The 25,955-nt window shown below is 44.4% G+C and overlaps 1 protein-coding gene across 1 annotated transcript in view; it reads left to right on the forward strand.

Moving 5' to 3' along the window:
• ANKRD31 (ankyrin repeat domain 31) overlaps positions 1 to 25,955 on the forward strand; it is a 136,574-nt gene that overhangs the window by 36,040 nt on the left and 74,579 nt on the right. Inside the window, 5 exon segments of the mRNA XM_019531705.1 lie at positions 1,984 to 2,120; positions 10,332 to 10,514; positions 13,936 to 13,997; positions 19,136 to 19,172; positions 19,175 to 19,275. Of these exon segments, the coding sequence (XP_019387250.1) occupies positions 1,984 to 2,120; positions 10,332 to 10,514; positions 13,936 to 13,997; positions 19,136 to 19,172; positions 19,175 to 19,275 (520 nt within the window).

Consider the following 25,955-nt stretch of genomic DNA (forward strand, 5'->3'; position numbering starts at 1 on the left):
ACATTGAACACCTTCAAGAGTAAATTGGATGCTTATCTTGCTGGGATCCTATGACCCCAGCTGACTTCCTGCCCTTTGGGCAGGGGGCTGGACTTGATGATCTCCCGACATCCCTTCCAGCCCTGATGTCTATGAAATCTATGAAAGTCTTCTGGGGAAAAATTGGTTCTCACCATTGGGAATCAGTATTCAAGGCGTACACAGTCTCTGCACAGAAAGTCTGGAAAGGCTTGCAAGGGAGTTTCCCCAGGTATTCTCCGAGGAATTAGGTCCACCTGTGACTCTCCAAATGGATCCTGCTATAGCCCCTATCTTTATGAAGGCTTGGAATGTACCTTTTACACTGTGGACGAAGATTGATGCAGAATTAAATCAGCTTATTGTGTAAGGCGTCCTTGAGCCAATCGTATTTACAAGCTGGGCCACACCAATTGTTCTTGTGTTAAAACCTAATACCAGTGTTCGCATCTGTTCTGTTTGCTCAACATGTAATTCCTTGCCCTACAACGGGGGCCAGCCCATCAGAGCTTCTTATGGATTGTTGACTGAAGACATGCCTTGACTGTGTTAGACCATGCCTGACAAACCTGGTGTCCTTCTATGACCAGGTAACCTTGTGAGAGACATACAGTTTAGGAAAGAAAAGGAGTTGGACTCTGCATTGGCATCTGGTACCTTACGTCCTTTCATTCCAGAAGAGACTGTTTGCTCGAAACTATGGGACAGGCACACAGTGGGTTCATTCTAAAATTGTAAGTGCCACAGGACCCATATCAAATACAGTCCAGACTGATGACAGACCAGTTTGGAGATGTTACGTGGACCAGCTGCGTGGGCGTTCTTCTACTGATAACCCTACATCTGAGCTATCTCCAAGCACCAATCTACCACCGACAGACATGGATTCATTAGGGAAGTGCCTACCTGTTCAAACCAAGGCAAACCCTTTTCCATCACCATCAGAAGGAAGCGTCACTGTTGAGTCTCCAGATAGGCTGACAGCGCCATCATCTGAACCGCCTACTGAGTCCAGTTATATGGGAAGACCACAACGGCAGTGGAGTCCTCCCAAATGATTGGCTGACTATTCTGTCTAGGGAGAAGGGGTGCTGTGTCTTATTGTGTTTTCCTTGTACTGCCCCTTTAAGGCCAAAGCCTCATGTTCAGCACTGCAGGGTTCAGTTTGCTTTGTGGCATTTTTTGCAGCACTGGGGACTCCATTTTCTCTGCCATAAGGAGCTAGAGGTGTTCTTGGTTCCTCTCTCTCCACTGGACTGGACTGGGTCAAGTCAGAGGCATAGCAAGTATGTGAATACATATACTGACGTCAATAGATCCACCCTGGATATGATTCCAGAGAATTATACATAACTCTTAGTTCAATCCAGGAGTGTCCTGAGTGTTGTTGCTGAACTCACAACTTATTACCCGCATTCCCCAGGAGGGCTGCGGGGCTGTGCCAGACTCCTCCTGGGGGCCATGGGCCCCCCAGATCTGTACATGAGATGATAGCAGGCTGTCATCCCTCTCCCAGAGCACTGGGATTGGAAGGGACCTCAGGGACAGTTCGCAGACACTGGCCAGCTACAGATGTCAATATCAGAGCAGTCCTTTCTCACTCCCCCTTCCCCCTCCCACTTCTGAGTTTCTATTTCCCTGCAAGCCCGCCTCTGAAACATCCACAACATTTGCGAAACATTTTGGATGGTTTTGTTTAGTTTTGGAGATGTTTTGGAGCCTTCTATTTCATTTCAGATTCAGTGTTTTGGGCACTGAAACACCTCTGAAACAAAATGGCTGCCAAAGTTTCGCACAGCCCTAATACACATACATACATATGTGTGTGTATATATATATTATTAGCACACACACATTTCCTTTAAAAATTATGTAAGTTTAAATGTAAATCTAGTGTAAATATTACACTCTTATTTATATGGTGAGATTATATTTGTTGATTTTAAACAAATCTTTCTTCAATAGAATGCAAGAGTCTGTTTCTAAGGACAGTGAAGACCAGTGTTCAGAGCTGGGAGATGATATGTGTAAAAGATCAACTTTGGATATAAATAACCAGGACAAACAGATAAGGAGGAGCCAAAGAATTGCAAAGAGAATTGGTGAGAAATGTTTCTGTTCATTTTTCACATAAATCAGTCTTATAGGAAAATTCAAACAAATCTACTGAACTAAAAAAAAAAGTATAGGTTTGCTTTATAGTATTTCAAAGGCAGAAATGTGGAACTACCTTGTTATGAAGCAATGCAGCAACAACAACAACATCAGATACTCAGCACCAGCTTTTTAAAAACACTTCTTATAGTTGGCACTCTAAGGGAAAAAGAAGCTGACTATCTTGCACACAGTCTTTATAAATTTTTAAAAAAATCTTCCCACATACACATTTAATCATGGAAGATTATATTTTGAAGTGAAATGCAAACAGTTATTTTTGAGAATAGAGTCCAAATATAGGTCTTGATTCTTCAACCAGGTTTTCAGTAGGCCTGTGCAAATCAACTAGTATTTGTGTCAGATTCGACTGATTCAGGGGACAGTGATTCGATTCAGTGATTTGAATCATTGTCCTGAATCAATTCAGCCAGATCTGATTCGGAGATTCGGCTGCTGCTGAATTTCCGAATCTCCGAATCACCCAGGCCAGGCCCATCCCCTGCCCAGCAATGGCTGCCCTGCCTGCAGGACGCTGCTGGGTAGGAGGGCGATCTCCACTGCCCCCCACTGCCCCATGCTGTGTGGAGGGCTCTGCACAAATCCCGACCCTCCTCTCGCTGTCCTGCACCCAGCATGACTGCCCCACCCACCATGGCTCTGGCCTTTTAAGAAAAAAAGAACCTGAGAAAAACCCTGGACTCACTGCTGCTGCTGGTGGGGGGTGATTTCTGCTGTCCCCCACTTCCCTGCACTGCATGGGGGGGCTCTTTCATGAGCCCTCCAAAGCCCTGGGGCTGCTACAGGAGCTGAGGGTTTTTCGCTGAGTCCTGGGGTTTTTCCTGTTTTTTTTCCATAAAGGGCTGGAGCTGGGCTGGGTGGGGCAGCCATGGGGAGGGCTGGGACAGTGGGGGGCAGGTCAGGGGATTCATGGCAGAGCCCCCCACACAGTGGGATCACCCTCCTGCCTAGCAGCATCCAGTCAATGGGGCTTTTTTTAAAGCACTGGAAGCTGGGGCAATCAGGGCAGCCTTGGGGGGCGGGGTGGAGTTGGGGGAACGGGGAGGGGATGGGGCCTGGCAGGAGTCCCCCCATGGTCTCCTCTCCCCTCCCCCAGCCCTTTCTCTCCCACCCACTATTTACCAGATCCTAGTCTGGCTGCAGCTCCCTGCTGCAGCCACCAGGGACTGTTTGAATCATCATAGCTCTCCAAATCTTTTCCAAAGATTTGGAGAGCTTTGAATTTATTTGGATCTTTTAATTGGTCCCCTGATTCAATTTGGTTTCAGAGATTTGGCCACCAAATCGGTCCAAATCTCCTCCAAAGCATATCAGCACCTGAAGCTTTGCACAGCCCTAGTTTTCACCTCTGTATGAATCTTCCTCTACAGTTTCACTGAAGTGGTAAAATAAATTCCTTCTGAATTCAGTATGGTTGGTGAAAAGAAGAGGAAGGAATAACTACGCTGGCTGCTCAGAAGAGCAAACTTTTATCATAATTTTCATAGAATCATAGAAACAAAGGACTGGTAGGGACCTGCAAGATTATCAAGTCCTGTCTTCTGCCATGGGCAGGAGGTTACTCAAATGAACTCAACAAGGTGCTTATCCAGCCTCATCTTGAATATTTCCAAGGATGCCACCTGCACCACCTCTGCTGGGACGTGTTCCACATTCTGGTAACCTTATGGAAAAAGGGTTTTTTTCTTATGTCCAGCCTAAATTTTTCCTCTATTAGCTTGTGGCCATTGGTCCTCATCTTCTCTCAAGGTGCCTTTCTGAAGAGTTGCTCCCCTAGGAGTCTACTACAAACCTCCTAACCACAAACAAGAGCTGGACCAGGAATTCACCAGGGAACTGACTGAGTCTGCATGCTCTCAGTGCATGGTTGTCATGGGAGACTTTAACTACCCGGACATATCATGGGAAGAGCACTTGGCCAAATCCGGTCAGTCACATAGCTTCCTGGTACTGGCCAAAGGGAATGACCTGGTCAGTGACCTAAGAATCAATGGGAAGCTGGGTGATAGTGACCACAAGCTGATCACCTTTACTATCCATCGCAAAGCTGGCAAGTCGGTCAGCAATACAGAAGTCCTTGACTTCAGGAAAGCTGACTTTGACAAGCTCAGGAGGCTCATTGTCGAGGCCTTAAGGGACCACGACTCAACAGGAAGAGGAGTCCAAGAGGAGTGGTTGCTCCTCAAGGGAGTGATCCTGACAGCTCAAGGGATGACCATCCCATCTCGAAGGAAGGGTAGCAAAAGAGCGCAGCAACCCCCTGGGCTTAGTAGGGAACTGGAGGACTTCCTATGCCTCAAAAGAGAGACTTATAAAGGATGAAAGGCTGGCATTATCACCAAGGAGGAGTATTCAACACTGGTCTGTACCTGCAGGGAGTGGATCAAGAAAGTCAAGGCTGCAACTGAGCTCCACCTGGCTTCACATATCAAGGACAACAAAAAGTCCTTCTTCAGATAATTAGGGAGTTGAAAAAAAAAGCAAGGGTAACATTGGACCCCTGCTGAACCAAATGGGACAGCTGATAACTGACACCCAGGAAAAGACCAATCTACTTAATGGGTACTTTGCATCAGTCTTTCATCAGTCCAATGGGACCGCCCTGCCTAGCAAGACGAGGGACGACCAGGGTGAGGGCGTATTTATACCCAGCATTGGTGTTGATCTAGTAAAGGATCACCTTGAGAGGCTGGACACCTTCAAGTCAGATGGTCCTGACAGATTACACCCTAGTGTACTCAAGGAGCTGCCAGGTGTCATAGCCCAACCATTGGCAAAAATATTTGAAAACTCATGGCACTCAGGTGAAGTACCTGAAGGCTGGAAGAAGGCCAATGTGGTACCCATTTTCAAGAAAGGGCGGAAAGTAGATCCCGGGAATTACAGGCCAATCAGCTTGACCTCAATCCCCAGTAAGATTCTGGAGAAAATTATCAAAGAGACCCTTCTGGATAAGATGGCTGAGGGCAACATTCTGAGGAATAGCTAGCATGGGTTTGTCACGGTGTGCCAGGACTGTCCCTAGGGGTGCCATGACCTCCCCTAGCGCCCTTGCCCACCGTGCCAAGTCTGGGTCCTGAACGCACCCTCTATCTCACCCGCCACGTCTTTGATCTTATTATTATCAGTGGGAGGCTGCCTTCTTGCCCCCTTGGCATGGGACCGGTCTTGCTATGCCTTCTTGCCCCCTTGGCATGGGACCGGTCTTGCTATGCTATGATTCCAGGGCTACTCCCTTTGGGCTTCCTAGTAGACTCGCTCTTCTCTCCGGGGCATAGCCCTGGGCTTGCCCCCTTCCGGGGCTTCCCCTTCACAGGCAGTGCCCCACTGGGCCTGCCCAATGTCCAATATACGCACCCTCTCCCAGGGCCTGCTCCAAGATACTCGCACCTCATGCACTCCCCTGCCCACACTGGGACCTTGCTTGCACTTCTCGTGCTCTCTGACCCCACCAGGGCCCCTTGCTCACGCTGCTCACACTGCTTGCCCACTCTCGGGCCTGTGCATGCTCTTCTCGCACTCCTTGCCCGCACTCGGGCCTTGTTTGCGCCTCCGCGCCTCTGCCCGCTCTGGGGCCTCCTATGCCCAACTCGGGCTTCCCAAGGTTGGGGCTCAGGCGGCCTTAGCCTTACCTGGCTCCCGGATCCCTCTTCGGATCCTGCGCCTGACTCGGGCTTCTCAGGATTGGGGCTCAGGCAGCCTCAGCCTCGCCTGGCCCCCAGACCCGCCTTCTCAGGTCTATGCCCCACTGGGGCTCTTCCCAATTGGGGTTCCCAATTGACGCTTGTCCCAATATCGCCCCGCTGGGCTGGGGTCGGGACCCCCCCCACTCTCAGACCCGCCTTCCTGGGCCTGCACCCCACTGGGCTTCTGCTTCTACCAAACTCTTCCCGAAGCTGCCCACTCTGGGCTGGGGTCAGGACACTCCCACAACACGGCACCCTCAGTGGTGCCAGGAACACCCCCACTTTACTGGGGAGCTCCTGATGAGGCCTCCTCCACAGCCTCGCCCGGTCCTCCGGTGTAACGATAACTAAACAGAACCACAAGCCACACGGCTGTAACATAACAATAAGCCTACCGGCTAGAATGTACACTCCTGTCAGGGTTCTCTCCCCCTGTCTCATCATGTAGACTCTCAGTCAGTCAGACGGCTGTACCGTGCTCTGCTCCGCAGCAGAGTTGCTGCTCCTCCAGCTGCCAGAGGGGAACTGGCTCTGGCCTTAGCCTTCTCTATTTATAAAGGCTAGGGCCTGCCCCCTGGTGGTCAGCTGACCCAATTAGTAGACATAGCAACTGGCACCTGCTGCCCTAATGAACGGCAGCTAAACCTATTTACTACTATTCAGTAGCAGGCAACCTAGTGCCCTGCTACACACCATTATCTAGTGGCAGGCACCCTGGTGTCCTGCTACACATGGGTAGGTATTGCCTGACCAATCTTATCTCCTTCTATGACCAAGTGACATACCACCTGGACAAGGAAGAAGAAATTGATGTCATATATCTGGACTTTAAAAAAGCCTTTGATCTGGTGTCCCATGACCTCCTCATGGGAAAATTGGCCAACTGTGGCCTTGGCTACACCACAGTCTGATGGCTGGGAAATTGGCTCCGAGGTCAGACCTAGAGAGTAGTGGTCGATGATAGTGAATTGGCCTTGGTGAGGTCGCAGCTGGAGTACTGCATCCAATTCTGGGCTCTTCACTTCAAGAAGGAGGATGAGAAGCTTGAGAGAGTCCAGAGGAGAGCCATGTGCATCATCAGAGGGCAAGAGAATAGGCCTTATGAAGAGAGGCTGAGAGCCATGGGACTCTTCAGCCTGGAAAAGCGCAGGCTCAGCGGGGACCTGGTGGCTGCCTATAAGTACATAATGGGTGTACATCAGGATGTGGGAGAACATCTGTTCACCAGAGTGCCCCAAGGTAAAACAAGGACCAATGGTCATAAACTCCTCCAAGACCATTTCAGGCTGGACATAAGAAAAATTTCTTTACTGTCCAGGCCCCCAGTACTTGGAACAGACTCCCTCCAGAAGTGGTGCAGGCACCTACTCTGGACTCTTTCAAGAAATGTTTGGATGCTTATCTTGCTAGGATCCTTTGACCCTAGCTGACTTCCTGCCCCTGGGGCAGGGGCCTGGACTTGATGATCTTCAAGGTCCCTTCCAGCCCTAATATGTATGAAATCTATGAAATCTAGATCTTGATGCTCACCTCTAACGTACCTGTAGGCAGCTATCAAGTCACTTTTCAGTCTTGTCTTACTCAGACTGAACAGGCCCAGTTCCTGGAGTCTCTCCTCATAGGTCCTATCCTCTAAGCCCCTAATCATATGGGTGGCCCTTCTTTGTACCCTCTTGAGCTTATCCACATCCTTCCTGAAGTGTGGTGCCCAGAACTGGACACAGTACTCCAGCTGTGGCCTCACCAATGCTGAATAGACAGGGAGAAGCACCTCCCTGGATCTACTGGGAACAAATTGGCTGATTCATGTCAGTGTTTATTTGCCCTGCTGGCAACCTCATCGCACTGTTTATTCATGTTCATCTTCCGGTTGATTGTGACCCGCAGGTCCCATTCAGATGCTGTCCCAGCCTGTGTACCACCACTCATCATGTAGTTGTTGTGAAGGTTCTTCATATCAAGATGAAGAACCTTGCACTTCTCTCTGTTAAACCTCATCTGATTTCATTTTGCCCATAAAACCAGTCTGTCAAGGTCATCCTGGATCTTTGCCCTATCCTGTGATGTGCCAGCATTTTCCCACAGCTTAGTATCATCCACAAACTTAACCACTGAGTTTTCCACCCCCTCATCCAAGTCATTAATAAATATGCTAAAGAGCATGGGTCCAAGCACAGGGGACACCACTGGAGATGTCCCCTCAGGATGAGGCCATCCCATTGATTATAACTCTCTGGGATTGGCCTCTAAGCCAGTTGTCCACCCACATCACTGTAGACTGGTCCAGCCCAGTACCCTCCAATTTAGTTGAGAGAACCTTGTAGAATCAAAGGCTGTACTGAAATCCAAGTAAATGACATCAACTTCACGTCCCTCATTCAAATGGTTAGTTACCTGGTCATAGAAGGACACCAGGTTTGTCAGGCATGATCTACCTTGACATGCTAGTTACTTCTTAATGCCACACCAGTTACCAGATAGTAATCGATGGCCTCAATTTTTCAATTTTTTTCCCAGGACCAAAGTCAGATTGACTGGTCTGTAGTTTGCAGGGTTATCCCTCTTCCTTTCTTGAAGATAGGTACCACACTGGCCCTCTTCCAGTCGTCAGGGACCACTCCCAAGTTCCATGAATCTTTGAACAGCTTTGCCAGTGGCTCTGCTATAAGCTCAGCCAGTTTTTTCAGAACTCTCGGATGCAGGTCATCTGGGCCAGTAGGCTTGAAAAGGTTCAAATGTTTTGAGATCCCTCACCTGTTCAGGACTGATTTCATGTAGTCTGTTATCTTCCCCATGTTCCCAGGGCCTCTGGACAGGTGAACAGCCCCTGTTTGATTTCAGGAATACTAATGTGAACTGATTTAGGAGCTCTGCCTTCTCATGGGGATCAACTGTGGGCTGCCCGTCCATATTCAGTAGGGGTCCCACAGTGGAGCCCATTTTTTTCTTGCTCCCTATGTCCCTATAAAAGGACTTTTTGTTGTCCTTTATTCTGGTTTCCAGCTTGATCTCCATGCCTGCCTTGGCTTTCCCTGTCTCATACCTGCAGACCCTGGCACTAAGAGTGTCCTCCTCTCTGGTTGCTGAACCATTCTTCCATTGCTTGTAACCTTTTTTCTTTTTCAATAGTTTCCTAATATGCGTGTTGAGCCAAGCGGGTCTCTTGGCTCCTTTCCTACTTTTTGTCCATGTGGGAATGGCCTCTTTTTGAGCAGTGAGAATTTCTCCGTTAAGGAAGCAGCACTGTTCCTGAACTCCCAAATCATTCAGTTGCTGGTCGGAGAGGGGCTCTCTATCTAATCTCTTGAGTTTACCGAAGTCTGCTCTTCTGAAGTCTAGGACAGTCTAGGACTTCTGTTCTACTAACTAGTTTCCCAGCCTTTCAGTGGATGATGAGCCTAATCAAGTCATGATCACTGTCACCCAGAGTACTTCCAATCCTCAGGTCACCTATCATGTCCTCCCCTTTAGTCAGCACTAAATCCAAAGTGGCCTTACCCCTAATCTGAGGTACCAAGCAGGGGTGATCCATCCAGAGCAGGTACCCCCTAAGCAGGTATCTAGCCAGAGCAAGGAGTATGGTGCATATTCATCACCATATTGGAGGTCGGGACTGTGCTCGTACCACCACCAAACTTGTACAGCCCTTTAAGGCCCGCTCTCACAGCCGCACTCTGGGCCCCTTTCAGTGCTCCCTGTTCATGCTCTGTCCACGTGCTGTGTCCATGCGCAGCTCCCTAGGTGTTTGTTTAAGTAGGAGACCACCAGCTGCTGCTGCTGCTGCTGCTGTGACTAGGCAGGCAGGTTTGAGCAGCCATCTGCAGATTCCTTGGGTCCCTGGATCACTCCCTCATCCCCTTTACCTGAGGTCCAGCACTGGGTGTCTATTCCTCTGTGTCAGGGAGCTTTGGCTGCCCAGGGGCACAACAGGTATGGGATGTGCCATGCATCACCACCAGGGGCAGCTCAGAAGTGAAGTACCCACCAATAGCCCTTACACGTGCCTTTCTGTGCTAACTCCTGTGCCAGGCCCAGAGCATACCTGTTTTGAGAAATTACTAATACTAATACTTCTTGCCAAAAATATCATTGAAATATGGAAAGTCAAAAGTGGAAAAGACACCATTTAAAAGTCATATTCTTTCATTCTGTGTACCAAACTCTGTTGACATCAACATGATATTTATGCACAGACTGCCAGGTGAAATGTGATTTTTATTAAGGGAGATTAATGTTTACCTATTTTTACTGCAGGAACAGCTTTCTGAAATGTCTCTCTTTTGACAGATCTTTGAAGTAAATAGGCAGAGAAGCAGTTGGACTGAGATTCATGGTGACAGGGTTTTTCTTCTGAGAAGCTGTATACTAGCTGCCTTGCAAACTGAATCCAGTCAAAGCTATCGAGCAAACCTATTTTTAAGCTTACCAGATCTCAATTTTTATGTTTCTCAGAAAAACAAACCTCTGCTAAGAAGTCTCTGTGTGCAGCTGTTTTCTCCATTCCACTTTCAACAATCAACAGCAAAAATGTTTTTGGTGAAATCCTATTGCATAGAGCTGTTACCGAAGAGGATATAGATCTTGTACATGATATAATAGAAGCCGGTGCAAATGCAAATGCTCAGGACTATGGTGGTAAGTTGCAAATTCAGTTAAACGCTAAGTTTGTGAATAGCAATACAAATATGTAGATGTAAGTATTAAACATGCTTGCAACCAGATTACAAACAGAAAGATCATAGGATCATAGGAAAGTAGGGCTGGAAGGGATATGACAAGGTCATTTAATCCAGCCCCCTGCCATATGCAGGATCATTCCTGATTAAATGATCCCAGCCAAGTGTTTGGTTTATTAAACACAGAGTTATTGAATATTTATTTGGTTAACTTGATATGTGCTCATGAGAAAATAAATATGTAGACCTTTGTGTATATATAATATATATAACTTTAAAAACCCACATTGATAAGAACATTGAGGGAGAAAAATCAAGCACTCACAAGTTAGGAAATAATATGGCTAAGGATGCCCATTCAAAATTAATTGAAATTACTTGTGCAGATGCATTACATTGGAATCTCTTTAATCCCCTCTACTGTTTTCTCATAGGATACCTACTTAACTTATCCATTTTAGAGATAGAAAAATGAGGTACAGGAACTTAAAACCAAGCTGTCAAACATAGCCTTTAATTTAGGTGCCAAGTTGAAATGTACACAGGTTCTTTTTTTAGCATGTTTATAGAACACTGTGAGTACATCTACAGGTGCACTTTAGTGCAGAGCCGACTAATTATCTCTGCAGTAAAGCATCACCATCTACATGTGCAACCATATTAGGGCACAGGAAATTTAATTAACCTCATTGTAGAATAGCACTGTCCAGGACAAGTACTATCCTACAGCAGAGTAGTCATGCATGCCAAAATGCACATGTAGACAATGACTGGACCTGGCTGGGGCATGAGGGTGCTACAGTGCGGGGGATGCCTACTGTCTAGCCCCTCACTGGAGCACCCTTGTGCCCCAGCCAGCCCCTCCACAGCACATTGAGCTAGGCAGAAGCAGCCCTAGGCTGGCAGCCTGAGCCCCCTGCCAGCTAGGGGTGCTCTGTTTCTGATCAACATGCTGCTGTCTCGGCAGGCACGTGTAAATGCTGTGCCCAGGAGCAATAAACTTGAGCATGAACTGCACCAGAGTTCCAGAGTTTATTATTAACTGCATGTGTAGATATACCCAATATCTTCAAAGCTCAGTTCAGAATCACAGTACTTGTGTTAGAGCTGGAAGCACTTAACACTCCTGTAAATCTGGCCCCAGATAGCTCATGCTGGGTTCTGAGACCACGACTAATACAAAATTAGTGTACAAGTATTTTGGTTTAAAAGCTAACTGGTAGTCTAAGAGTGAGAAGCAAGGTATATTGGTTGAATCCCTGTAGGGTGAGATGGGCTTATAATAACCCATGTTTCTCACTTTCTGGGCAAGTACTCAAAACACTAGGTTATTTGGCAAAGGACAGGTAATACCATCAGCCATGTCCAAGGGTGAACAGAGTTTCAGTGCTTTACACTCAATTCAATGCTTTTCTCAGGGTGTTGTCAGGTGGGCATCTCTCCTGTGAGCAGTGTGGATCTTGACATGATGGCAACCCTTAATCTGACACCTTAGTTCCAAGGAGTGGGAATTCAGACATATCCCTATTCCTACTGTTTCTATCAGATTCTTTTCCCTGATGAGTGGATTGGCTTTGGGAGATATTAAGATCTCCCCATTCACTGGAAAAGAAGCCTAAGTACCGAGCCCTATTGATTAGGATAGCATCCTTAGGTCATAATTCACATAAATTCCAGGTATCATGATGCCTGCCTGAGAGTGGGATTGGGTTTAAGGATCAGCCTTTGACCAGCAATAAAGTGAATATTTTACAGACAGCAGCTTCATTCGATGTGAAACCCTGATTCATTCTCAGGGGTAGTTTAGTTTGTCTTGTACACTGAACAAGACATGGATCTTGTGAAATAAAATTGTTTATGACTTTGCAGTTAAAAACTACATCATGATACATATGCAAAAGGGAGAAGAGTTTAAAGGCATGCAGACAATTTTAATTTTTCCATGTATTTGCTTTTGAGAACTTGTGTTTGCAATTATAATGTTCTTTTAGTGTATTTGTTAATGTAAAATGTAAATGTAACATCCTTATTTATTTAAAAAGCAAACAAAAAACCCCACCAGAAATCCTGTCATGTGGAACCATATTAAACTGCAGCCTGGGTCATAATCAGAGTTCAGACCATTACATCACAACACAGACCTCTTCTACCTGTGGTAATGGAAGAAGCAATGGCAATAGTAGCTGTTATGCTCCGTGTAGACCAATAGAGAGGGATGAGGCACACACCTTGCCCAGTGGGTTTCAGTTGCTGACAGCAGCAGTATGCAGACACTCAGATTCCTGTGTTCAGTTCCAGGTTCTGAAGGGGAATGTGTTCCAGTGGTCATAGACCATTCTGCCTCTTTATCCTCCTTTGCTCCTCCTGTCACAACAGAATTGTGGTCCCTGTCCCTTGTCATGCTATTTACTCTCTTCACTGGCTCTTTCTACTCTCTTACTGTTCCTGCCATTTCTTACTCTTCTGCATTTCTAAAGCTTCCCTTTTCTAAAAGTCACTGTCTGGAGACCGGCAGAAGAGGGATTAATCTTTTTCTACATCTGGGTGCCTAGAAACACAGCACTCTAGTTTACTGGGAAGAGCAATTGGAGAAAAAAATTCCCATCTTGCCCGTTCCCTCTTGCTGGGCATTCGAGCATGCTCAGTGTATGCAGGGCCTTTCAGAATTAAGCAGCCTAACCTTAGTGAGTTTTGACTGAGAATGTGCAAGCTGAGATTTTTCTTTACTGTTATGGTGATAGACAGTTCTTAAGAAGTAGGCGTTTTAGAACCTTTTACCCACATCACTTTTTAATGCTATATATTTTGTCACATGGCACTTTATGATCCAAATACTGTGATTTCTAATAATTTAGTGCCTTTCTGGGAAATAAAATGTAACCAAATAATTAACTCTAGTGATGCTCAATCTTTTGGCCTTGTGGACTACTTGAGTGACTTGGGGCCAATCGGTGAGTTGGACTGTGCCCCATGTGCCAGGATTGAACCCCATGCTACCTCTGCCCAACCTTATGAGGCCCCTTGCTGGTCTGTGCTGCCCTGCTCAGCCCTCCACTACCCCATCCTGTCCTGATTTGCCCCATTCAACCCTACACTGCCCCATGCCACTCTAGCCCCACTCAGCCCTGGACCACCCCAGTTGGCCCTATTTGGCTCTATACCTCCATGTCTCCTGGGTCTGGAAATTTGATAGCAGGGACTGGCAATTGCTAATGCTCCCCTGGTGCCAAATTTTTGGACCCATGGGGAGCCCTGTCAGCCAGATAACATGGCTCTGGACTGGGGGTTGAGCAACCCTGATTCATACAGTTGACACAAGCTGTTATGAAAAATGTTATTCCTATATGAGATTCAGCTGATAATTTTCCTTTGTGCCCTAGGATGGACTCCACTACATGAAGCCAGTGCAGCAGGTTTTTATAAGATAGCAAATGAACTTTTGAAATAAATCAACTGAATAATCAATGTCAACATGGATTAGTTAAAATCTGTTAATACCTGTGCTTAGTGTTATAATTTGTTTCTGGATTCTGACTTTACTTCTAGTCTGGTACAAATGTGCTTTGTCACACTCTGTGGCACATACAGTACATGATTCATACATGCACAGCACCTCCGAGATTCAGCTATACACTTGTCCCTTCTGCCTGCCAGGATTTTTGTCTTCAGCAATGGACAAGACAGTTCGTTGCTCCAGCCAAACCTTTGCCCACCTCTGGATTTGTAGCTATTTTTGTGGGAAATAGAGAGTTCCATCACTAAAATCTTGTTCTATTCCAGTTCCTTAATCCAGATTAGAATTTGCTTTCCTGGGAAGAAAAAGAAGGATCATTTTATGGACAAGGTATTAGTTAGAGACATGAGAAACCCAATTTCAGTTCCCTGATTTTCCACAGACTATTTGTGACTGTACTGCCTCCCTACTGAGCCCAGGACCATAGCTGAGAACACTCTCCTAAGACAGAGAGCCTGAGAACACCATTTGGATTGCTCATTTAGGACCCTGTAAGATATCTACTCTGCCTAACTGTGTGGTGTGGGAAAGAATGGGTGGGGCTTATTCATAGATTGTTAGGGGCTGGAAAGGACCTTGTACATCATCAGGTCCAGTCCCCCTGCACTAGGCAGGAAAAGACAACTGGGGTCAAGTGACCCCAGTGAGGTGACTGTCCAGTCTCCTTTTGAAGATTTCCAGGGTAGGTGGCTGCACCACCACTGGAGGGAGTTTGTTCCACAGTCTGGACACCCTGACTGTGAAGGAGTTTTTCCTGGAATTGAGCCTGAAGCGGCCTTCCAGGAATTTGTATCCACTGCTCCTGGTCTTCCCCAGGGGTGCCCCAGTGAACAGCTGTTCACCAAGCTCTTGATGTACTTCCCTGATGTAGCAGTAAGCCACTATCAAGTCCCCTCTCATCCTTCTCTTCTGTAGGCTGAAGAGGCCCAAGTCCCTCAGCCTCTCTTCATATGGCTTGTCTTGTAAGTTCCTGGTCATATGAGTGGCTCTTCTCTGGGCCCTCTTAGTTTTTCCACATCCTTGTTGAAGTGCAGTGCCCAGAAGTGGACACAGTACTCCAGCTGTGGTCTCAAGAGTGTGGAGTACAGTAGGAATATCACTTTGTTAGTTTTGTATCATATGCAGGAGTTAATGCATGCCAGCATGTTGTTTGCCCTGCTGACCACAGCATCACATTTCCAGCTCACATTCATGCAATGGTTGATTACTACCCGTAGGTCCCTTTCAGTCGTGGTGCAAGTAAAATTGTCGCCCCTGAGCCCGTAGGTATGTTTGAGATTGTTTGCCCCCAGATGGAGCACGTTATACTTCTGAGTGTTGAACTTCATCTGGTTCTGGACTGCCCAACTCTCCAGCCTGTCCAGGTCTGCCTGTATCTACAACCTATCTTCTGGCATGACCATGCTCCCCCATAACTTGGTTTCATCCGCAAACTTGGCTAGTGAGATTTTCACCCCCACATCCAAATCATTGATAAAGACGTTGAAAGGCACCAATCCAAGCACAGACCCCTGAGGGACACCACTAGCCACTCCTCACCAGGACAACACAGATCTGTTCATGAGAACTCTCTGGGTCCTACCATACAGCCAGTTTTCCACCCACTGAACTGTTGAGCAGTTAGGCCTACAATCTTCCAATTTTTCCGCAAGGGTATTGTGGGATACTAGATCAAAAGCTTTTTTGGAAGGGTAGGTATATAATGTTGACCTTCTCTCCCATGTCCAGGTGGCAAGAGACCTGTTCATAGGAGCAGATGAGATTGGTAAGAAAAGACCTACCCATGATGAAGCCATGCTGGCTGTCATTCAGAATCTTACCCTCAATGAGTGTATCACACATAGATTCTTTCATGAGTCTTTCCAGGATTTTCCCTGAGATGGAGGTTAGGCTTGTTGACCTATAGTTGCCCAGGTCCTCCCTCTTCCCCTTCTTGAAGATGGGCACAGTACTGGCCCTCTTCCAGTCCTCAGGGATCTCCCCTGTGTGCCATGATTTCTGAAAGAGTTTTGCCATGGGTTCTGCAATGACCTCAGCTAGCTCTATCAGCACTCTTGGGTGAAGGCCATCTGGTCCTGCTGACTTATAAATGTCTAGCTTTTCTAGTTGATTTTGCACAAGCTCAGCATCCGCAGTGGGAAGACTCATTTCCGCCATGCCCCCTGTGATCCTTATTTCGCTTGTCTTTCCTCTTGGTCTAGTGAAATACCAAAGCAAAGCGGGCATTCAGGAGTTCAGTTTTTTTCCTGAGTGTCCATTACCAGCTATCCTGAGGTGTTAAGCAAGGGCCTCATGCTTCCATTTGTTTTCCTTCTGCTCCCTACATACCTAAAGAAGGACTTCTTATTGTCCTTGACTCCCTTGGCTAACTTAAACTCAGTCACTGCCTTAGCTTTTCCAATCATTTCCCTACAAGTGCAGACCACTGTTAAACAGTTCTCCTTGAGTACTGTCTCTAGCTTCCACTGTGCATACGCTTCTTTTTTATTTTTCAAGAGGACCACAATGTCCCTATTGAGCCAGTAGGGCTTTCCAGCCCTTCTGCTACATTTCCTCTTTGTGGGAACAGTTCTCTTTTGTGCTTTGAGGATCACGTCCTTGAGGAATGACCACTCATCATACACCCCATTCATCTTCTGTCCCTGGTCCTACATCGCCTCCCCTACTAATACCCTGAGCCTTTGAAGTCCAGGACTTTAGTCCTGCTAGTTGATTTGTCAACCTTGCAGCAGACAGTGAACCTGATGAGCTCATGGTTGCTGTCGCCCAGGTTACCCTCTGTTCAAGCCACACACCAAATCATCTCCTTTGGCCAGGACCAAGTCTAGGAGAGCAGTACCCCTGATTGGTGCTTACACTTCCTGGGTCAGAAAGAGCTCCTCAGTTACAGTTAAGAGGCTGGCTACATGGCCGATCTGAACTAGCTGAGCGTTCCTCCCAATCTACGTCCAGGTAATTGAAGTCGTCCATGACAACCTAGTCCCTTGCTTGTGTGGCCTCTGTCAGTTCTTGAGAGAACTCCAGATTAAGCTCCTCCATTTGGTTTGGTGGCCTGTAGTAAACACCCACAGTTAGGTCTCTCTCACCTTGCCCCCGCCCCCAAAAAGCTTGACCCAGAGGGTTTCAATCTGCTTATCTTTGGAGCCAATGTCAGCCTCCAGAGAGGTGTACTGCTCCCTCACATAGAGAGCAACACCTCTGCCTTTTCTCCCTGCTCGGTCCCTTCTGTGCAGGGTGTAGCTCTCTATGGCCATGCTTCAATCAGGTGAGGGGTCCACCAGGTCTCTGTGGTCCCTACCAGGTCATATTGCCCACTAGAGAGTAGGAGGGCTAGCTCCTCCTGCTTGTTCCCCATGCTCCTGGCATTGATGTACAGCAGGGGTGGGCAAAATGTGGCCTGCGGGCCACATGCGGCCCACCAGGCCATTCTCTCCAGCCCATGAAGACTCTAAAAAATTTAGAAAATTAATATTTATCTGCACCTGGGTGCCTGTCATGAGGCCATTGATGGTCTGCCAAAACTCAGTAAGCAGCCCTCTGCCCAAAATAATTGCACCACTCAACCCTGGTGGACAGGCAACTGAGGCCCCCAACTGACCCCCTCAATTTCCTGAGATGCTGTGGTTGAAGACTCAAGCCACTTGATTCTTGCAGTGGTTTTGTTTGATAGAGAAGCATTACAGACATGTCATCCTCCCAGGGATTAAATCTCCTGTCTGTCAAATGAAGTGTTACCAGGGTTGCCAGCCCAAGAAAAATTTTTACTGACAACCTACAAGCTTTTTACTGACAGCCAAATGTTTTTTACTGACATACATTTTATGTAAATGTAAATTTAACTCTTCTGCCAGGACCTAGTTAAAGGCTCTGGGTTCCAATGTAAGGGTTTAACATCAAACATAGTAAAAAAAAAAAGTAAAAAAGTTTGATTTGACTGACAGTAACCTGCACCATTCTGCTCCCCCAGCCCACCCTTCAGCCGTACCCCACTGGCCCAATTTCCCCCATTCTAGCATAGACCCCCGAAGGAGCCTATCTGTGACCCAACAGTATTACAGACAGCCAGGGATGAAGCAGCACATGGCTGAGAGAATGCTTCCTGCAAGGTGGTGTGCTTGGACACAAGGTTGTCTTGCTGTGTGCTCTGTCAGAGCCTCACTCAGGCTGCAGCTGCTTAGTGTTTTTACTGACTGCTAAAGATTTTTGCTTGAACTTTACTGGTGACCATATTTAGCCTAATTTTTTTTTTTACTGATGGTAACTTTACTGACAGTTGGCGATCCTGAGCATTATAAAGAAAAGAGCATTACAGACTGTGAAGCACACTGATATTACAGTAAATAAGGGACATATAAAGACATAAAATAAATAATTAGAAGGATTAAAGTCCCAGGTAACATTTGTGAAGAGAAGTTCTCAATATCCCTAGCTGAATGAGAGTTTGCACATTGGGACAAGTTCTAGCAGAACACCCTAAATTTGAGTACTCTGAGAGGACTTCACTCTGTCCCTATCTCTTCTTTATCTTAATCCTTTTTTACCATTACATGAACATGTGAAGCTGAGTGGGGTTTCTTTCTTTCTCTGTTCATGAAAGAAAGAAACCCCACTAATATTGAACGGAAGGAAAAGGGGTTAGCCCCAGAAAGGAAATTACCAGGGAACATATTTCCATGACTTAAATAATTATTTTACATACATTTGATGGATTGTAGACACAGTTTGCCCAAATTTACTGTGCCATGATTCATTTCAGCATTTGCCTTTTTTAAGAAATCAAAATGTCAACAAGACACCATCATTTTAGACCTTTATTTTAGATAGGCAGCTGGTAGTATACTGTGGAAAAAATTTTAAAATGTAAAAAAGTGGAAGGCTTTAGGATAACCTTTAATTTAGAGGAACAATTGAGGAACAATAGCTGGTAGTTTGAGCTATTGTTCTTTAACATAGATCTTGGTAGTTTTTACTAGCAGCTGGTGTTGCTAAATACACCCCAGAGAAAACTATATGAATTGCTAAAATAAAAGGTTAGAATAAAAATATATGAAATATTTTACCTGTAGGTGGCACAGTTATTACTTTGGTATGGAGCTAATCCACTATTAAAAATGAGATGGGAAAGTGTGCATTAGAGGAAACTGATGATGAGAGTATGAGGAAACTGCTTGGAAGTTATATAACTAAATCTAGAAGAAATCATCAGGTAGGAATTAATTGTTCTGGCACATGCATTACAAGTAGGTGATGAACTACAGAAATCCTGTTGTCATATTCCCTTAATTATAGCTAACAGTTCCTCAGATTTCACTGTCTTTGGTAATAGTGAATAGACTTCAGGAATAGAGTCTTCTTGCTGGCTGTCTTTCTTAATACACATAAAGGAGATGGAATAAAATAATGAAATGATTGAGGGGTTTTTTAAATACATTTTAGGGGGGCATACCATGTATATATTTGAACAGTTTATATATGCTGTACTATGTGGTGAACCTGTCCTGGAACATACTAGGTAATAATTAATGAATTTTTGGAAGTTTGAGGGAGACAGTATCCATTATATTAGCTAATTAGTAAGAAACTAATTTTAACCGTGATATCTTGAATGAACTTCCTGGTTATCTTTATGACCAACAAGGATCAAAAACAATTTTGGTATTATTATTAGAGGTGGAAATGTTAATGAAAACTTTCCAGAGTAGTCCAAGTCCCTGAAAACTTTATTGTTCCCATATTCTGTTCCAGCTTTTTAAAGTCTGGGCTGTACTCTCATGATATCTTGTCTGCACTCAGCTTGCAGCATTCCTACGCATAACTACTGGGCATGCTCCATCTCATCCTGACATTTTAAAGGGGTAGAAGTGCTTCTACAGTTAAAGTTGTGCCAGGATTTCCATCCTAACAGGAGTGAAACAAGTCTATAAAAATTATTTTTGAGAAGGAGGGGGATGTAGGGGACTGAAGTTATTAATTTTATTGCAGTTTGTGCATTGTTTGTTTTTTTCCATATATGTTTTGAGTGGAAAATATCATTTGAGGTTTGTTGACTACATGTTTTTTTTACTATAAGGGTCAAGTGACTAAATTTTTTTCTGGTGAAGTGGGTAATCCTCATTGGACTTGAGGCATCCCTCCATACCTTTTGGGAATTGAGCAGCACCCCATTTCAAAAACAAACTTATTTATTACAGTTCCTACCTCCTTTAGTGAGGCTGGGCAGTAGGAGCAGGGGAACCAGCAAGCAGGTCAAGCTTATGCTTATCTGCTTATTTCTTCACACTTGGTTTATGGGGTTACCATATTTCCAGCATCACGGAAGATGACACCTGGGAGGGGGAGGAGTGTCACTCCTGACCTGCAGACCCCTGCCACAGCCAGCCCTGCTACACAAACAGCTCCCGCACTGTGCATGTTCCCCTCCCCTGCCCCCCTTCCCATTGTCTCTTTACCTAGCTTGCTGGAGCCCACGTTGGGAGCATGTGACCCCTAAAAGCCAATCATCTTACCCATTGCCCCAGTCAGTCCCAAGCAGCCAGCCCAGGAGAGCAGAAGACAAGTGAAAAACCTGGACATTTGCTCTTATTTTAAAAACCTGCCCAGATGCAGCACAGGGGGCCATAAAAGAGGACTTGTCTGGGAAAACATATGGTAATCCTACCTTGTACTTCAAGCTGCCCTTCGAAGGATCTTGTGGCATCCCAGTGTGCCTGGCACCCTTGTTAAGAATTACTGTTCTAATAATTGACATTTGACCTTTCTTTTTTGACTTTGAAGGGATGAAGTTGAGGGGGGAAGCAGTTTGAAGGGGTGAAGCAGTTTGAAGGGGTGAAGTTGTTAGCTAGAATAGATTTGTATAGCAACAATGATCTATGATAAAAAGTTAATTTTTTATTTTTTGATTTTCATGATAAACATGAGTGCCTCTTTTACTAAATGTCAGCTTTACATATCAGTAGGGGATCTACCTAAATTGCACTGGAAGTGCTCTGTGCAGTGGCTCCTTTAATCTTGCTCTTTTTGCCACACTCCTGTCTGTCCCTGCTGCTGATTGGTAGAAGGCTCAAGCAGTCCTGCTTCTTACTGCTTGCCCCTGATTGGCTGGGAGGCAAAAAATGTGGTTTTAAATATGCTACGGTTTTTTGCCTCCCAGCTGATCAGCAATGAGCAGAGCAGCCACTGGGGCCCCTTGGCCAATCAGTGGCGGGGGGAGCACGCAGTGAGAAGAGCAAGATTAAATAAGCCTCTGTGCAGCACAATTCTGGCATGATTTAGGTAGATCTCTATATATCAGCTCTTAGAACAAAGCTCTCTATTAAAATGGTGCTTTTCCTGATACTCAGTTAGTCCGCTTGTCATGCTGATATTGATGAATATCACAGTTATTTCCCATTTTTGATTAGAGTCAGTCCCAGTGTTCAGGAAATGGGTGAGGATGTTATGGCATTACTTCATTACTCTAATGCTGATACTTATTAAGGTCTTTCATCTTCTTTCTCTTAAAGCTCTTTTGCTTCTGCTATTTCTAATATAATATCTGAGTGTGCACATGCAAATCCTAGCTCTCAGGGCAAAACTTTTAGAAGGGGAACATGCAGAAAGCAACTACTACATATAGAACCTCACAAAATTGCTAAGGGCGGGACTCAAACTTTCAGTGACTAGATTCAAGAACCACTAAAGATCACCCTAAGCCACCACTTTATTCCAACACTGGACTTCTTACAATTGTTTTGGTTTGTAGCACAGCTCTAGGGCAGTTGCATATATTCACGTCTTTCTCTGGCTTATTGACTTGGTTTGAACAAAATTTTACTCTAGATAACTTTTAATATTGTTTCCTCAAATTAGTCTGGTGCTGGCTCCTAGTTCAGATGAAGTGGATGAGATCATTTTGAAGAAGCTCCGAGCCATAACTGAATCCCAGATATTATATAGATATTATATACACTGTAACATATTGAAGTCTCATGATGTAGTTGTGGGGGATGTACCTCGGTAATCCTTGCTTAACTGACCACAGATTTAGACCTCTGACCTGGGTTCAGATCCTCATAATTTACATTGATTTTTTTTTTTTAAATACAAATAAGCAAGCTGCTTTTAGAAAAATCTGTTAAAGAGTATAGTAATTTCAGTCTTTACTATAGTTGTGCTTTTCTCTGATTATAATGAAATTTAGGGCCCAACCAGTGAAACAGCAGGTAATGAGACAAACTATAGGCTTGTAAATCTATGGAAATGGCAACAGATTTGTTACCTAACTCCACCAGGAAAACATGTGACAATTGCAAAGTAGTTATGGATCTCTGCAGACTTCTTTTACTTGACATTTGACAGGGGAGAAATGAGAAGCAAAATCAAAGTGTACCCTTGATTCTTTTAGACGGGTTTGAAGACAGGAGAACATAGTAAAACAATAAAGATGTATTGTTCAATTTGTAGGTAGTTCCCATTGCTATTAATGAGAATTATATGGGCCTGTTGAAAGGAAAATAGATCCATTAAAGGAGAAATCAGACTTGGAGAAGGTTATTTGTATATTTCACTCAGGGGAAGGAAAAACAAAAACATGCTGGAAGAAATATAGAAATCATTTGTGATGTTCCATTTCAGTTTTTACATGGCATTTCAAAGCCTGTCACACATTCTTCATGTGAATTTAAAAAAATCCAGATTTTCTGATACCAAGCAGAGTCAAAATGACTTTACAGAAAAAAACTGAAAATCCCTGCTTTCATAAAAAGTTTAAGAAGATTTCCTTTGTATTGTATACTTGCCATTTGTTTTATTGTTACCAATTTGATAGCAACCCTTGACAATCATCCAGATGCTAGCTTATTGACTTATCTAAATTCTCATTTTATTTTGGATTTCATTCTGTTTTATTCTGAGAATTAAATGACCTTGACTTAAACTTCTCCTTCATCTGCTTTTATAAATCTCTCTAGGTATAGATGCAATTATGCCTTATGTTCATACCGTGTGTGTTAAATCCTGGTATCTTTGATTCTTTTTCCCTTAAGTGCCAGAGTGAATCGCAATGTAAGATGGAGCTGTACATTTCCTGTGTCTCTGGAAGAGAGATTGAAGCCCATGAGTGTCTTTACCTACTGCTTTTTCTGAACCTCAGATTAACTTTTTCAAAACTCTCTGGTGAACAAATCCTCTGTGCCTTCCATAGTCCCTAGCTTTTACTTTGCATGTTAAGAGTTCCTCATCCTTCTGTACGTGCTGGGACAGTGGGGAGAGGCATGCTGTCATTATGGCAGATTCTAAAACCTGGGCCAACAGACATAGTCTGTGACTATTTTGGTTGATAAGAGTTCTTTACAAGTGTGTAATGTGCAAATTCTTTTCTTTGTGGACTTGTAAGAAAAGAAATGCTCAGCTGAAATGATACCTTCTTGAGCTATTCATGCATGCTTCCCAGGGAAGATTAAGATTTCTAAGAAACAAAAAGAGCAAGATTTCCACTAAACAGCACAGTAGGAAAGAAAATGCCATTATAATTGGTATCAACTAGTACCTGCTACTGAAGAGTAGAAGAGAAGAGGCTTCCATTTGCAGTACTTCCTTATTCTAAAGAAGAAGCTATTAAACTATTTTAAATCATAAAAACAAATTTTAATGGATGAGATGGTGCTTCATCTGTTAAGCAGCCATAAAATATGACAGTTGAATAGGTAGAGGCTGTGCTGGAATTGTTTAAAGTCAACTGTTGGCCTGAGTCTCAATTAGTATATAGTGTAGAGTTAGTAACATAACCCTAATGTTTTGAGCCTAATTGAGTCTTGCCTGAGTTTTGAGCCTATTTTAGTCAAATTCCATGATGCTTTTTAGTTGCCTTTATTCAACTTTATTGGATACAGTTTTATAGACAACCAGCCCTGTTGCGTTATTTGAATTTCATGTTTATTGAACATATAAGAATAAATACTCTTTCCAGGTTTTCTGTTTTAAAAAAATAATTTTTCCCTCTCTTATGACATAACTTGGCAGTAATTGATAGAAAGTGGATGTGTCTATCACTCTATTGTTTAACTTTATAGATGCTTTAGGAGACTGTTCACGCATCTATTTAATTATAAAAAGGATAATATTTAACTGTTGATCAAGATATGAATACCAGAAGCTAAGGTCACATTGGTTATGTGCCGTGATTTCAATAGAATTTGTTTACATGAATGCTAGGGGTGTGCGAAGTGGGCCCTATTCGATTTGGATTTGGATATGGCCCAAATCAGGGACAGTGATTCAACTCATTAATTTGGATCACTGTCCCTGATTTGATTTGGCCAAACCTGAAGATTCAATTCTGATTCAGAGAATCAGTGATTCGTACGTAGACACAGCTTTAAACATTTTTTCTATATACCTTGAGGTAGCAGGTGCGGCTCGTGATCACTGCAATACTGGGGCACATAGAGCATCCCACAGGAGTGCAGGGGGGCCCTCCATGTGCTTGGCGGCGAACCTGGAAATGGACTGGAAGTACTTCTAAGTTCTAGGTTTTATTACAAGCTGGATTCTGAACACAGAATACAAGAATTGTCACTTTCTTCTAACGCTGATTTCTTTCCATCTCTCATTTTACTTTCAGCAAAAAAGTTAAATGCTCAAAGGACAGAGGATAGAAATCTGCGCCAGGTAGTTTTGGTTTTTTTGAAGGAATAATCATTTTTATGTCATGATGAATAATCATGTAGCCTGCTAGGTATTGTATGATACAATGCAACAGAAAAACAGTTTCTGAAACTTGTGCATGCTTTCAAAAATGCTTGTTTTCAAAAACTATGTATGAGACATTTCAGGCAGAATCCTATTTCTCTATGGAAACTTTCTTCCATGTAAGTGGCAGCTTTGGTGCTTACAGTAGGGATGTGTAAACGTGCTTGCTGAGCATGTGCATTAGGTTATACACTAACTGGATAATATGTATATATACATGCCTATTTTGGATGCATTAGTGTGGGTAAGTCATGAAGATGTAACCAGGTGGAGATTTATAACTAACAGATGTTAGATAACAGCAGAGTGTCTTGCCATGTTGTAGCTTCAGTAGCTGAATGTTCAGGACAGGGCTGTCCAACTTAGTGGCCAGGGTCCACACACCATGTAAGCCACATCAGTGGGGGCTACACCAGCAGGGCCATGCTCCTTCTTACCCCCAGTTGCAAGCTTTCCTGGCACCACATGGGCAAGCACCTCCCCCCACCACTACACCACAGGACTGAGGCATATTGCCCTTCCCTGTCCTGCCCCTTGAGGTAGGGACAAGAAGTGAAAGCTGAAGAAGGGAGGAGAAACCAGCAGACCCTGGCTGTAGCAGGAGCCAAAGCAATGAGGGGAGTAGTGGCCAGGGGAAGCACAGGGGCTGAAGAATAACACACCATCAAACTTCCATTTAGATGCACAAAGGGAAATAGAATACTGCCATGTATGACTAGAAATATCTGAAGCACATATAGTATGGAAAGAATATACACATTATTTTTGCCATGATTTTACATCTTTGGTTCATGTTCCTGGTCAGGACAACCATATTCATAGAAATATTGTAACAAAATAGTCTTCAGTATGTCTATTCTTAACTTAAACTGTGAAACAGTATTTGTAAAATGAATGGCGATAAACAGTCATGAAAGGGTACTGTTGCCACAAACACTGAAATTTTTATTATGAAAATGCATACTGATGGTATACTTGATGCTTTCAGTGATTTGTTTAGGGAAAGCTTGTTAGTCTGAAGTTAGGCAATGATTTATCTGTTTTTTGTTGCATTTCTGAGTAAGCAAAATCTCCAAATATGAAGCAACTAATAAGACTGTTCTAGTTGATGTCTATGATTTGTTTTGATTTGTCGTGAGATTGACTTTCTGCTAAGAA

This window comes from Crocodylus porosus, unplaced genomic scaffold (genome assembly GCF_001723895.1).
Source record: "Crocodylus porosus isolate Cpor-Errol unplaced genomic scaffold, CroPor_comp1, whole genome shotgun sequence".
Taxonomy (NCBI): domain Eukaryota; kingdom Metazoa; phylum Chordata; order Crocodylia; family Crocodylidae; genus Crocodylus; species Crocodylus porosus.